This window comes from Phodopus roborovskii, unplaced genomic scaffold, assembly GCF_943737965.1.
Source record: "Phodopus roborovskii unplaced genomic scaffold, PHOROB, whole genome shotgun sequence".
Lineage (NCBI taxonomy): Eukaryota > Metazoa > Chordata > Mammalia > Rodentia > Cricetidae > Phodopus > Phodopus roborovskii.
In genome coordinates this window covers 8,326,558-8,342,200 of record NW_026126599.1, presented here as the reverse complement: position 1 = coordinate 8,342,200, position 15,643 = coordinate 8,326,558, and the positions used below count along the sequence as shown (strand labels likewise).

General features: G+C 44.0%; 1 protein-coding gene across 9 annotated transcripts in view; it reads left to right on the top strand.

The window, feature by feature from the left end:
* The window catches only part of Fry (FRY microtubule binding protein), a 356,445-nt gene that overhangs the window by 302,801 nt on the left and 38,001 nt on the right, over nt 1-15,643 (top strand). For all 9 annotated transcript variants that reach the window (XM_051205273.1, XM_051205274.1, XM_051205268.1 and 6 more), the window contains 8 exons: nt 179-786; nt 2,405-2,502; nt 3,211-3,381; nt 4,778-4,918; nt 6,898-7,077; nt 8,666-8,827; nt 11,275-11,349; nt 14,099-14,269. In XM_051205273.1, coding sequence (XP_051061230.1) covers nt 179-786; nt 2,405-2,502; nt 3,211-3,381; nt 4,778-4,918; nt 6,898-7,077; nt 8,666-8,827; nt 11,275-11,349; nt 14,099-14,269 — 1,606 coding nt within the window. The remainder of the gene's footprint in view (nt 1-178; nt 787-2,404; nt 2,503-3,210; nt 3,382-4,777; nt 4,919-6,897; nt 7,078-8,665; nt 8,828-11,274; nt 11,350-14,098; nt 14,270-15,643) is intronic.

Here is a 15,643-nt window from a genome sequence, read left to right as displayed (position 1 = left end):
CTTGCTCAGAGTTATTCTTCATAGCTTTGCATTAAGAATAAAAGACATGTTTGTTCAGGGTGATAATGGTCATAGACTAAGGTGGTCATGTCTGAGAAATGAATCTCCTCCTTGGCTGTTTCTCAGAAGACAGTGGCGCAGGCTGGCATCCTGCTGACTCACCTCTGTTTATACCTAGCTCTTCATCACCAGATCTGAACTCCAGCAGTAAGCTGACGGCGAGCAGGAAGAGCACTGGCCAGCTGAACGTCAATCCCGGGACTCCAGCCGGCAACACCACAACTGCGGAGCGGAGCCGGCACCAAAGGAGCTTCTCCGTGCCCAAGAAGTTTGGTGTGGTTGACCGCTCCTCCGACCCGCCTCGGAGTGCCACACTGGACAGAATCCAAGCTTGTACCCAACAAGGCCTTTCCTCGAAAACCAGGAGCAATTCCTCCTTGAAGGACAGTCTCTCAGACCCGTCCCACGTCAACCATCCCACCAACCTGCTGGCCACCATCTTCTGGGTCACCGTGGCCCTGATGGAGTCCGACTTTGAGTTTGAATACCTCATGGCGTTGAGGCTCTTGAACCGCCTGCTGGCACATATGCCTCTGGATAAAGCCGAGAACCGAGAAAAACTAGAGAAACTCCAAGGGCAGCTCCAGTGGGCTGACTTCTCGGGGTTACAGCAGCTGCTGCTGAAGGGTTTCACCTCGATGACCACCACAGACCTGACCCTGCAGCTTTTCAGCTTGTTGACGCCAGTGTCCAAAGTGCCCATGGTGGACTCATCTCAAGCCATTGGTAAGGCCAGTGTCGTGCATCCCTGTAGCCCTGTAGCCCTGACGGTGGTTGCATTCAACCTTAGAAAAATAAGATAATACTGTATGTCTGTATCTATACTTTAGATACTGGCAATCAAATAAAAGGAGCAGCAATTTACATAGGTGTGTGTGTGTGTGTGTGTGTGTGTGTGTGTGTGTGTGTGTGTTTTGGATATGTATGGATATGAATGGTTCCTGTGTCAAATTCCCAAATCTTTTGGGTTTTGTTGTTGTTGTTTTGTCTTTCTTTGTGCTCTTGAAAAATACATTGGTTTTCTATTATTCTGAATTAAGCAAAATTAATATATCAGCTTTTTCATATCATAAATAATTAAGAATGCATTTCATTAACTAGATTTTAACTTAGCCATACTAAGAAATTCTTATAATCTTGAAGAACCTTTCCAGTTGTATGACTAAGGCTTAAATATGTTTTATTTTTTGCGACAGGCTCTCACTAGGTAGCTTAGGCTAGTCTGGAAATCTATGTAGACCAAGCTGGGCCTCAGAGATCTGCCTGCCTCTGTCTCCTAAATGCTGGGGTTATAGGTATATTTCATCATGACCTGCTTTAGAATGAGTTGGGTTTTTGTTTTGTCTTGTTTTGTTTTTTTTGAGACAGGGTCTCTTTGTAGCCCTGACGTCCTGGAACTCATAGAGATCTGCCTGCCTCTGCCTCTCTAGTGCTGGGATTAATGTATATGCCACCATCCAGCTTTCATTTTCACATTTAAAAAATCTTAAACTATTGCTTCAGTTCAGTGTATGTCAATAAAATCTGTATGAGTCAAGGTTGCTCACAAACAGGTGACTACTCTATGTTGAAATCACAAGTGTAATTCAGTGGCCTCTTTGTATTCATGTCATTTTTTGTGGGGTTTTTGTGGATTTTTTTATCAGATCATATTTACCCTCCTTCCTGAAGCTCCTTGGGGGCTGGTGATGTAGCTCAGTTGATGAAGTACTTGCCTAGGTTATACAAAGCCTTAGCCTCACATACAACCAGGGGTGGTGGAGCTACACACCTATAATCCCAGCACTCAAGAAATGGAGGCAGGCTAGGCAGTAGTGGCACACACTTTTAATCCCAACACTCAGAAGGCAGAGGCAGGCGGATCTCTGTGAGTTTGAGGCCAGCTTGGTCTACAAGAGCGAGTTCCAGGACAGCCTCCAAAGCCACAGAGGAACCCTGTCTCAGAAAAAAAAAGAAGAAGAAGAAAGGAAGGGAGGCAGGCAGGAGGGTCAGAAGTTCAAGGTCATCCTTGCTCATGTTAAAGATCGTTTTTTGTTCAATAGGTAGTAGTGGCACATGTCTTTAATCCCAGCACTTGGGAGGCAGAGGCAGTCAAATCTCTGTAAGTTCAAGACCAGCCTGGTCTACAGAGTGAGTTCCAGGACAGACTCCAAAGCTACACAGAGAAAGCCTGTCTGAAAAAAACAAAACAAAACCAAAAGATCATTCTGGCCTATGTGAGACCCTGTCTCAAAACAACAACAAAAAGACCATTTTTGAATCACCTTGGAACAAAACAAAATCTATGTATGACTTCCCACTGCTGCCATACTCAGCCACCGCCATTGTATCTTCTCTCAACCAGGATTTCCGCTGAATGTCTTGTGTCTCCTGCCCCAGCTGATCCAACATTTTGAAAACCCCAATCAGTTCTGTAAGGACATAGCTGAAAGGATTGCCCAGGTAAGCATCAGGGTTTCACGTGCAGCACAACCGTATGCATTAGGATCCCACATGCAGCAGATCCTTTCGGGAGTCCCGGTGCCAGATGGAAATGGCCGGATTGGAGAAGGCAGTGGTTGTCCTACAATCATACCAGACATCTCTAAGTGGTTGACACAAACCCCACCCCCTTTCGTTATTAAGAAAAGCAAGCAGACTGGGTGTGGTGGCGCATGCCTCTAATCCCAGCACTCGGGAGAAAGAGACAAGTGGATTTCTGTGACTTCAGCCTGGTCTACAGAGCGGTTTCTAGGACAGGTGGGGCTACACACAGAAACCCTGTCTCAGGGGGTATTGAGGGGGGAAATGATGGAAGGAAGGAAGGAAGGAAGGAAGGCCAGTGGGAGCTGTAGAGCTGGATCCCCAGGAAAAGGTGCTTGCTGCTAAGCCTTCCATCTCCAGAACCCAGATGGTGGAGGGAGAGAGCTGACTTCCACGGGCTCTTCTCTGACACACCACCTGTGCTCCCTGATACTCACTTGCTCACACACCTACACATCCACACAACTAAATTCCAGAAAGCAAGTAGGAAAGTGTATTCGCTAATTACTGAATGAAGTACTTCATACAGTATCCGGGGCTCTTTTCCAGCCTGTTAGGACTTAGAACATTTACTGACATTCCCTCCTGCCCATGGGAATGCTCTAATTGGTCTGTTTATCTTCAAAGGTTTGCTTGGAAGAAAAAAATCCTAAACTTTCAAATCTGGCTCACGTCATGACCCTTTACAAAACACACAGCTACACAAGGGACTGTGCCACATGGGTCAATGTGGTCTGTCGATACCTTCATGAGGCCTATGCCGACATCACCTTGAACATGGTCACCTACCTGGCAGAGGTAAGCCTTGACACTAAGGATCACATTGATTTTAGCATCCTTGGTTCAAATGTTTATGGGGCTTCAACACTGAATATCTACCATGGGTTATCACAAATGTTAATGGATTGATTTGAAATCCTCACAACACACCAGTGATTGGGGATTCTGCAAAGAGGCTTGGCTCAGTTAACTGCTGAGCTCTAACTTTAAGGTAACTGACCCTAGATCCAGCTGCCCCCTAGTTACTACACTCATACCCACCAGAGTATGGCTGAGGTAAGCAACTTGATCCTAGCTTGGCATGGCAGTGCACGTCTGGAATCCCACCTGTAATCCCAGCACTTGAGAGGTGGAGGAGGTGGGGTGGGGTTCAGATCTTATCAAGGATATGCTCATGATGAGTTGTTCTCAATTCATTAACAAAGTATAATCTTGAAATAAACTCTTTATCATTGCCTTGTGTCTGTGAACCTAGAAACATGCCATACAAATGTATTTTCTAGCATGTTCCTTGCACACCCTTACTCTGACCTCTGTACCGTGGATGTAAGACATAAGTAGCGTTTCACAGGGCAACAGATGGCACGGATGGCACCTCCAGTGTTTGATACATAGGTCATTCTCTGAGCACATGACTGGTAACAGTGAACTTCCTTCAGCCTCCTCAATGTTTCTTTTCTTCCTGGGATGTGCCTTCCTGACCCTTGTCAGTGTCTTCCCCAAAGAAAAGAGGACAGCCTGCCCTCATTCTTCTTGATGTAACTATCCAGTTCCAGGTGGCTTGAGACATCATTTTTTTCCCAAGGGTTCTATAAGACCCAAATCACCAGTCTAATAGAGAGTACTGCCCATAGCACTGGTCCTATAGGATTTTGACTTGCGATATGGATCAGCAGTGTATATCCATGCCAGACTGTCACAAACTAATTCAACACTCGCTCAAGTGCCTTCATACATAGCACTTGGGAGGCAGAGGCAGGTGGAGCTCTGAGTTTGAGGCCAACCTGGTATGCAGATCGAGTTCCAGGACCATCAGGGATACACAGAGAAACCCTGTCCCGTAAAAAATAAAAAAAATAATTTTATGAAATTGTATCATATGATCCCATTTCTTCAAGTAGGAGGATCCCTGAATTTATTCAATAATTGGGATTTTAGCCTGGAGTGCTTGAACACGCCTTTAATTCCGGCACTTGAGAGGCAGAGGCAGGAGGATCTCTGTGAGTTGGAGGCCAGCCAGTGCTGCATAGTGAAGCCTCTTAAAAAAAAAAAAAAAAAAAAAAAACAAAACCAAAAAAACTACTGTTTTGTTTGCCCCTGTAAGCACACTGCATTGACAGGATGTGGGAAAGCCTGGGTATTTATTCCCTGGGGAAGAGGGTAGAACTGACTGGCTGCACTTTGCCTTCTACAGTTGCTGGAGAAAGGCCTTCCCAGCATGCAACAGCCGCTCCTTCAGGTCATCTACAGTCTGCTCAGTTACATGGACCTTTCGGTTGTTCCTGTCAAGCAGTTTAACGTGGAAGTCCTGAAGACCATTGAAAAATATGTTCAGGTGAGTGTTCCTATAGATTCACTCACCAGTCAGAGCTACGCAGGAGAAACAAAAGAGCATTGCTTGTAGCTTGCCCTCGGGAATAAAGCCACCTGGCCCAACCCCACATTCGTGCCTCTATATCCATGGCACATCATTGGCAAACAAGCATGCTAGTTGGTCATACCCTGAGAGGTGTTTTTAGGAGAAAGACCCTAACACATTCCTTGCTTCAGGGGCATAGCTGTCTAATGGACACACAGGCTGAGTATTCCAAGCACATACCTGGCTGGGAAGTCAAGGGAAGTTCCTGTCAGAGATGGAGAAGAGAGAAAGAAGGTGTGTGCATGCACAGTTCCAGGCCAGATCTTTACTTTGGGATTTAGAAAGCTAAGGCTGAAAATGCTCCAGCAGCCAACCACAATAGAGGAATAAATGAAGAAAAATGACAAAATGTGAATAAATGATAAGAACATAGTTTGTTATACTTGCCTCTGTTTCTGTATATATTTTAATATTCCTATAACAAGCAGTCCCTAAAATATTAATAAAAGTGAAAACAGCCCAGACATGGTGGCACATACCTTTAATCCCAACACTCAGGAGGCAGAAGCAGATGGATCTCTGTGAGTTCAAGGACAGCCTGGTCTATATATGGAGTTCCAGAACAATCCAGACCCTGACTCAATAAATAATTAATAATAAAATGTATATGCACACACAAACCAACAAGAGTCTGGACCAAGAGGTCAGCTAGCAGACTTGGAGATAGCATTTAGACCTGGCTCCAAGGCATTGCTTTTATTTCATTGGACCAGCAACCTGCCCGCAGAACCCAGGATCAGCATCAACAAACACCCACAGACTGCTTCTTCAAGCCCTGTCCTGAGACTACATCAGAAAAACTAATGAATTTCTAGCGCCTGGAAGCTGATCTGTTATGCGCAGCCACAGACAGAAGGGAGTCCATGTTCCTCCTCCTTGGGTCAGCCCAGAGCAATCTGTTTCTCTGCAGCCCTTAGCCTCATAACCCTTTCTTCTCAGGGTACATGCCAGATTTCAAACACTGGACTTTTCTCTGGTTAATCACATTGACAGAGCTGTAGAGTGTAAGTTTTACACACTGTTTTCCAGAAAGTATTTAATGTTCCAAGGTTTTCTTTTCCTCCCCCTCATGTTTCAAGGACTGATAAGAGATGTGTCCTCAGTGTGTGTTCAGTCATGGGTTAGCACTCATAGGAGGCAAGGGCATTTGTGGCACATGGCCTTCTCTCTTGCAGGCTCACTCTGGACTCTGGAGAAACGGCTCATAGGTTAAGAGCCCTGGCTGCTCTTGCAGAGGACCAAAATTTAGTTCCCAACACCCACGTGGTAGCTCATAACTGCCTATAACCCCATTTCCAGGAGGACCTAGAGCCCTTTTTAGGCCTCCAATGACTCCTACACACAGTACATATAAAATTACACAGGTACACGCAGAAACACATACATACACAAAACTTACAAATAAATCTTTTTTTTTTTAAATCCATTAAAATGATCCAAGCAAGATAGAGAGGATTCAATTGAGTTACAAGCAGGGCTGGTAAACAGGGACCAAATTGTTGGAAAGGAGTGGTACGGGAAGAAGCGGGAGGGGTACCCATCCCTATCAGTTAATGAGGAGGATGTGATGTGAGGAGGAAAGAGATGAAGATGCCCGTGAACAACCAATAATCTAACATGCATGGGAAGCTTTTGTCTTTTGACCATGCAAGATGGCTCCTTAGCAAAAATAATACCCTGCGATTTTTAACTCTAAGTGATTTGAACATGGCCACAACGAATCTGTGTTATTTTCTTATTTCCATGGTGTGGTTCACTTCACTTACAAATGCTCTTTGTCTATCACTCTCGTCTTTTCCTGACTACTGACTTTAAATCAGTGAACTCTGACCATCCATGAGATGGTTCAGTAGTAAGTACTGGCTTTCAGATTAACCCTCGATGTTTATTCACAGAGCATCCACTGGAGAGAAGCATTGAATATCTTGAAGCTGATCGTTTCTCGATCGGCTAGCCTGGTGCTGCCTTCCTACCAACACGGTGACCTCTCCAAGATAGAACTCCACCGGGTGTGGACCAGCACCTCTAAGGAGCTGCCGGGCAAGACCCTGGACTTCCACTTCGACATTTCAGAGGTCCTGACCTCCTCTGTCTCTTCCTGTGAACTGTAGCCCGAGTATATGGTGACCAAGGGTCAAAGTGGTTGCCTAGAGAGAGGATGACATATTTGCTTTAAATGAAGAGAGCCTAAATTGGTTTTTGTTCATTTAACAATGCATGAGTATGGGGCTTTCAACTGGGAATTATTAAAAATGCAAACCACAGGCTGGAGTTGGCTCAGTGGGTGAGAGTGCCTACTCTCCAGGCACAAGGATCAGAGTTCAAATCCCCAGCACCCATGTGAAAAGCCTGGTATAGCCTTTGACTTGAGTTTGTTTTGATCCAAAAAGAGAGAAAGCAGTATCTAGTTGGTTGCATCCCTTAGCTCCCAGGGACCCAGAACTGCTCCAGACCTAAGGTCTAGGTAGAGAAGGTTCTGGTCACTTTCTGCCACTTCAAGGATCTCGAGTTGATGTCTGTGAGACCTCCTTGGAGGCAAAATTTTAAAAGTTCCCCCTGCCTGACCACATAAGGCAGGACTCTCAGAAGGTGAACTTTCCAAAGTGTTGTACACTTGTACACTGCTTTGGCCATGACCTCGTTCATTTGAATAACTGAAATTATAGAATAATTTAGATAAATGAAAGTACATAAAGATTGAAGACTAGAGATAGGAGAGAAGGAAATGAATTTTAATCTTTTATTACAAGAAATGATTGCAAGTTTGGTTCAATGAAAGAGGCATATAATCCCAGCACACAGGAAATAGTTCAAGTTCAAGGCAGGCAGACCAGAGCTACAGAGAGAGAGAGACAGGTTAGGGGTGGGAACGAGAAGAAGAGGGGAGACAATGATTCTTTCAAGCTTACACATCTGACATTTGACTTAGCTGGCCTCGCTTTTCACTTCAGTCTTCATCATTAGAGTCTAGAGCAGTGGGTCTCGACCTCTCTGATGCTGAGACCCTTTAATACAGTTCCTCATACTGTGGTAATCCCCAACCATAAAATTAATTGTGTTATTGCTTCAAAACTGTAATTTTGCTTCTGCTAAGAATCATAATGTAGTCAGGTGGTGGTGGCACACGCCTTTAGTCCCAGCCCTTGGGAGGCAGAGGTAGGCGGATCTCTGTGAGTTCGAGACCAGTTTGGTCTACAGAGCTAGTTCCAGGGAAGCCAGAGCTGTTACAGAGAAACCCTGTCTTGAAAAAACAAAAGGAAAGGAGGAAGGAAGGGAGGAAGGAAGGAAAGAAGAAAGGGGGGACTTAGGAAAAGAGGGAAAGAAGGGAGGGAGGGAGCGGAAAAGATTCATAATGTAAATATTTTTGGAGATAGGAGTTTGTTGAGGGGGTTGTGACCCACCAGTTGAGAACCAAGTATAATGTATAATGAAGTCATTGTATTGGTTCCTTGCTGACAACCAGGGTGGAGAGATATCCAATGTGCAAATGGCCCAGAATATACATTGAACACCAGGAAAAGGAGCTTGCATGAGACACTGAGTTTCTGTCTGGACTGGTTCTAACCACATGATCAGTTTTTAATTCTTCTGAACTGAGCAGTTCCTTATACTGTAGAGGTGTTAGGGTGGAATAATAGTGTCTCTGCGTTGTTCTTTCAACAGACGCCAATCATCGGGAGACGGTACGATGAACTGCAGTCCTCCTCTGGACGGGATGGGAAGCCTAGGGCAATGGCTGTCACCCGGAGTGCATCATCCACCTCCTCAGGCTCTAACTCCAATGTCCTCGTTCCTGTGAGCTGGAAAAGACCCCAGTATTCTCAGGTATAGCTCCCTATGTGCAGCTAAACTGCCATTCACCACCCCCCCCACTAATAACATTGCCATGTAGACCCTGATCCCTCCAGCAGCGGGGTCTCACAGCATTGAACGATCAATCCTTTTTTTTTTTTTTTTAAATCAGGAACAGCCCATCGTGTTTAGTTGTCTGACTCTTGCCTCTTCACTCATTGGTTCTATGCCTCCTATGGCTTGAGAAACAAATCTGAGCTTCCTTTCACGTGGCAGCCCTTCAAATGTGTAAGGCAGATGAGTGTTTGCTTCTGTTTCCTAAAGGTACTCCATGATAGTGGATAAGTTAGTTGTTGATCCTACTATCACGGAAGGGCATTTATAGTAGCCTAGAAAGAAAATCTTAAACTGGGTGTAGTGGCACATGCCTTTAATGCTGGCACAGGGGAGGCAAAGTCAGGTAGATCTCTGTGAGTTCAAGGCCAGCCTGGTCCATATAGTTCCAGGACATCTAGGGCTACATGAAGAGAACCTGACTTTAAAAAAGGAAGAGGAAGAGGATCTTAGCATGAATAGCAGCTTCTAGAAGTTGCCATCTAACAAAACAAAAATCAGATCAAAGGGGATTTGCAGGATTATCTTATGACTGGATCTTAACTACATTAACATCTCTGGGTTCACAGTATTTCTTTTCATTATGAATCCCTCATCTTGTTGAAAAATGTGGTTGATTCTAGAAGAGTCTCTGTATATAAGAGGCTACTAAAGGAAGTTCATGAAGAAAAACAAAGGGATTTAAATCAAACTTAATTCAAACTTTACCATGGCTTATGAATGAATGCTTTAAGTCTACAGAGAGTAAAACTATCCTCTCATTGGGGCCAGAAAAGGCTTGTTCTGTAACAAAATAGAGTTTTCTTTCTGATGGAAAGCCAAGCCTTCCTGAAACTAAGTTATAACATACAAGAAGAGATATCCAGGAAGTCCATGGATGGCCTAGGAATTGATTTTCATGGAGGCACATACCCACCCTGGATAACAGGGCAGCCCTGTATAGTTCAAACATGGAGAGAACCTTGTTTTAGTTAACAGTCACTTTAAAATAAATAAATACCACAGGGCTGGAGACATGGCTCAGCAGTTAAGAGCACTGTTTGTTGTAGAGGACCCAAGTGCAGGTTCCCAGCACGCACAGCCCAGCTCACAACCACCAGTGACTCCAGTTCCAGGAGATCTGATGCCCTCTTCTGGCCTCCATGTGCACTGCATACATGTGGTGCACACACATACATGCAGGCAGAACACCCATACACATAAAATAAAAATGGCTTTAATTTTAAAATAAATAAATAAGCCGGATGTTGGTGGTGCATGCCTTTAGTTTTATGTGAACTCCACATTCACTAGAGTCACCTGATTGAGGAAAGGCCTCCAAAAGACCAGACTGCAGGCAAACCTGTAGGGCATTTTCTTAATTAATGATTGATGTGGGAGGGCCCAGCACATTATGGATAGGAACACCACTGGCCTGGTGGTCCTGGGATCTATTAGAAACCAGACTGAACAAGCCCTGGGGAGAAAGCCAATAATCTGCTCCCCATAGCCTCTGCATCAGCTCCTGCCCCCAGGTTCCCGTCCTGTGTGAGTTCCTTCCTGACTTCATTCAGTGATGGACAGTAGTGGGGAGGCAAACCACACAAACCCTTTCCTCCCCACGTTATTTGGTCCTGTCACGTCATCACAAAAGTAGTAACTGTAATGAGGACAGTGAACTCTAAAAGACTTTGAATGTGCTATTGTTATTTAACAGTTATTGAAAGGATGGAAAAATACAGCCTAACTCTCCAATGACTCCAGGAAGCTAAAAGTTTAGAAATACTATCTAAAAAGCCCTAAAAACCTCAAATTCCAGACCCTGTCCTCTGCCAGTAAATAGGCAAGGTCACACTCCTTGCTGTATAAGACAGACAGGGCTCTTGAGTAGTAATCTTGGCCTACTAAGATAACAGAAAATGAGCTAACAAACTGCTTATCTGACTTGGTAAACTGCTTGTGAAACCCCCGCCCCAGTGACCTATGTGTGGGCTTTGTTGTAAACCCTATAAAAACTGTCTCAATTCTGCCCTCGAGGTCCTCAGTCCTCAGTCCTCTACCCCTGCGTGGTGTATGACTGTGGACCCCAGTGCACTTGGAATAAAAATTCCTCATGCTATTTGCATCGTGAGTGATTTGGGGTGTCACCTTTCCTGAGTGGGAGCATGAAAGTCCACTCTCTGGGGGTCTTTCATTATCAACAGGTTATTTTACATTCTTGTTTGTGCCAAGCCTGTGTTTTAATCCCAGTTACCTGGGGCTACACCATCCACTTTTTGTAACTGGGATCTATAGCGTTAAGGCAGATTTGCTCATGGGACCTCAGAATGAAGACCTTACCTGTGTTTTGTTTGTTTTGTTTTGTTTTGTTTTGTTTTGTTTTCCAGAAAAGAACAAAAGAGAAATTGGTTCACGTCCTTTCTCTATGTGGCCAAGAAGTCGGACTAAGCAAAAACCCATCTGTAAGTTCTATCCTGTACCATGGTCATTTTGGTATCGTATTGCTTTTGCCTTTGGTCTGTTCTGGCATTGATCTGGAAGATTCTAGTGTGAATGACAAATCTGATAGCCAGCATCTACATTCAGCCCCCTTCTCCTTCTCACCCCATGAATTGTAATCTTAGTGCAAGGACAAAGGAGAATTTAACTGCTCTTTACTCCAGTTTGCCTTCGAAATCAGTTATGTTCAGACCTCTATTTATTTGTGTAAACATGCCCAGACTATGTCGCCACATACGTGATGGTGTCTGTCGCATCTCCACGACATACAGGCAAATTCCTTTAATTCCTCTTGAATATAGTTTTGTTCACTACACACTCACCATATTATGATGTCACCGTAAAATAACATGAAAATAAGTATGTATCGGCCAAAATTTACTAATATGTTATGGTCTTCTCACTAGTCACATCGAAATGAAAAAAAATGAAACGTTACAAATATTTATCAAAAATATTTGTCAAAGCCAGACAGTGGTGGCAGCACACACCTTTAATCCCAGCTCTTGGAAGATAGAGACAGGTGGACCTCTGTGAGTTCAAGGCCAGCCTGGTCTACAGAGTGAGTTCCAGGACAGCCAGATCTACAAAGAGAAACCCAGTCTCAGTAAATTAATAATAATAGCTTCAAATTTAAAAGATTTTAAGATTTTGAGTTTTCAGATCTGAGATCTTTCATCTATGCAGTCCAAAACACAGGGCTATTTTTACACACAAGAGAAAGAGGGGGAAAAATACTATGTTCAACTCCCATTCAGTCTTTTTTTTTTTTTTAATTTAAATTTGAAACAAGCTTGTTTTACATGTAAATCCCCATTTTTTTTTTTAACCTAGAGAGATATTTGTTATATTTCTGTTCCTACAGTAACTTGTCCTCTTTAAGGGAACAGGGGAATATTATAATGGTTATATCAAGTATTAATACAAAATACAGCTCTCCGCTCAAAAGAATTAAGACACTTTATTCCTGAGCCCTTGAGCCACATTTTGGTGCTTGTGGCCTGGGAACACAGACTCAGGTTGGCTGGAATGTTGTGTTCCACCATGGAACTTTGCTTGTCAGTCATGACATTTACCCATTTACCAAACACACTGGTGGAGACAGCAGGCCGGTCACAGCAAGCAGGGGACTCCGCTGTTAGACATCATCTGATGACATTCTTAGCTTGGATTGGTGGAAGCTAGTGACCTGCTAGTATTGTATTTCAAGGGTTTTGCTTGTTTAATCAAATGGATGTTGGGTCAGGTTCAAAGGCTAGCAAAGAATAGTCATTTAGGTGGACTAAAATAGCCCAAAATGATTTCAGGTCTGGATCAGCAGCATTCCAATTCTCCGTAATAATGAAGTTCTAATTGGTCATTCATTCCTTTGGGGGGTGGGGTGTATTTTTGTTTCTATTTTGGTTTTTGTTTTTTTCCAGACAGCTCTGGCTGTCCTGGAATTCACTCTGTAGCCCAGGCTGCCCTCGAACTCACAGAGATCTGATTGCCTCTGCCTCCCGAGTGCTGGGATTAAAGGTGTGCACCACTACCGCCCATTGGTCATTCGTTCTTGCAGAATCTTCAACAAAGAAGTGTGCCTCCCTGCTTCCCCTTTTTCCCCTGGGAACTTCAGTTCACAGAAGAAAGCTTTTTATTTGGTTTCAAATCTGTATTCAACAGAGACTGGCTAGCAAAACATTTGCTGTTTATTAGTTCTTCAAATTAAGCCAGGCATGGTGACTTACACTTGGAAACCTAGTAACCCAGAAGTTGAGTCGAGAGGACCCTCCTCCTGAATCAGAGGCCAGCCTGGGCTACATAAAGAGTTCTAGGGCAGCCTGGGAGACAGAAGGAGACCTTATCTCAAAACAAACAAACAAACCATTTTTAAAAATATGTCTCAGTAGCTGAGCTTGGTGGCATATCTTTAAGTCTAGCACTTGGTTTTATGTTTCCTTCCTTTTTTTCCTTCTCTGGTTTTGTTGGGGTTTGAGCCCATGAACTCTAAGAGGCAAGTGCTCTGCCACGAGCTATACCCTCTGTTAATCCCAGCACTTGGGAGGCAAAAGCAGGCAGATCTCTGAATTTAAGGACACCCTCGTCTACATAGAGAGTTCCAGGCTAACCGTGGCACATAGAAAGACCCTGTCTCAAAAAGTTGATAAACTAATTAAAAAATAAAATGTCTGAATAAAAAGAACCTAAGATAAGAATTTGGTTTCTCTTCACTAATCCTTCCCCAAACTCTGCTTTATCTCTCAAAGAGTTAAAGTCTTTGTTCCTGAGGTTCATTTTACAATAACATAGCTTGACGTCATCCTTAAAATATTATTTATGTACATTTGATGTGGGGAGGTCTATAATTTCTAACCTCGGTCAGTTCAAGAAGAGTGGAAAATTTCAGCTGCTCCGGTTTGTCTGTGAACACACACTTAAGTTGTTACACACACACACACACACACACACACACACACACACACAGAGTATCCCACCATCCACACCATTCAACTCTAAAATGCTTTTGTAGTGTAAGCACTGGAGTGTTTGCAGCGAGTTTAATCCGAAGGCACCTGTCCAACATAAATAATAAAAGAACATTCTAAAAATACCCACTTAAGGAATTAGGTGTGTACTGGAGACAGTCCCTCCAGGGAGCCAATGGCCATCATTCTTTGCACAAACAACCCATGGGAGGTGAGTTTCTCAAAAGAGGGCTCCTTTGATTCATAGGTGATTTTTTCCTCGTGTGGGGACCTGGATCTGCCAGAGCATCAGACAAGCCTGGTGTCGTCTGAGGACGGCACCCGGGAGCAGGAGAACATGGATGACACCAACAGTGAGCAGCAATTCCGAGTCTTCAGGGACTTCGATTTCCTGGATGTGGAACTGGAGGACGGGGAGGTACGGTGTATATTCCCTGTCACAGTCACCCTCTTGGCTTGTCCTGGACTAACAAAAGTGTCTGTCGCTTTTCTCACTGCCACGCTATAGCAAGGTCTCTAGTTGGGAAGCTGTAAGTAACTCCGTTTTGAATCAACTTCTCCAAAGCACAGCTGCTTTACTTTTGCAAAAGTTACCCCACCCTTCCTGTCTGGGCTGGCAGTAAAAGCTGCCAGCTTATTTCTAAATGGCAAAGATCTGAGTGGTAATAACTACACAAAGGCATTGTGTGTAGGCCATGGGGGATTTCTTTTTTTTTTTTTTTTAATTATGGGGATGCATCATTTCTAAGCCTGTTCCCCGGGACTGAGGCAAAATATGCTAAACATTTCGTTCCAAATGTAAAGTTGCTATGATGTAGGTACTTCAAAGCCTGCTTGCCACCCCCTGAGATCAGAGCCTGAGGGCTCCTGCATTCTTGTCCGGTGCTTGATGAAAACAGTAGAGCCCGGAATAAAATATAAAGTATGAGACAGAAACCTGCTGCCTTTGCCCTGCTTTGGGTTAGTTGGTGGTCAACATTCCAGACCTCTGGAGCAGCTGAATTCAAGTCCTGGCAGGCATGTACAGATAGATCTGTTTGTTTGGAATGGCAATCATGGTAATAAGATGCTTTTCTGCTATCTGTGGGCCTGGATGGAGGAAAGGAATCACCTTCATTTGTACAGCTCAGGGCATGTTCCCTGGGAGAGGCAGTGTTTTGCCTCTAGGGAATGAGAACTCAACTGATTGAGATTGTGTCTCCTAAGGCTGCATTGGTCTGTTCTGTTTAATGAAATGCATTCTTGATTCCAAAGGGCTTTCTCCTGCTCTTACAGTTAAAGTAGAGTCGAAGTTTATTACAGCTGCAGTAGGTGGGTGCCTCCTAACTTAACCAAACTCTTACGGGAAAATGAGTCTGTGTAGCTTCCTGAAAGAATGTGACTACTGGTAAACCCACTTATGTCTAGTTGAGGCTAAAGTGCTGTCTTCTGTTGACCTCCCAGGGCCACATCTGCCCATAATGTCCCATCAGGAGAGATGAAAGTACATAGAATAATCATTATTTCCCACATAGCACACTGATCAAACCTAGACCTAATAGCACTGGCTGAGGCTGGCATATCAGTGGTGAGTATTTGCCTATTATGCCCAAGGTCCTGGGCTGTTTCTCCATCACAGTCCCGCCAAAAAAAAAAAAAAAAGCAGTTTCAAAAAAAAAAAAAATACTGATGGGTGCATACCTTTGATCTCAGCACTGGGGAGGCAGAGGCAGGCGGATCTCTGTAAGTTCAAGGCCAGCCTGCTGTTCCAGGAATCCAGGGCTGCATAGTGAGACCCTGTCTTAAGAAATAA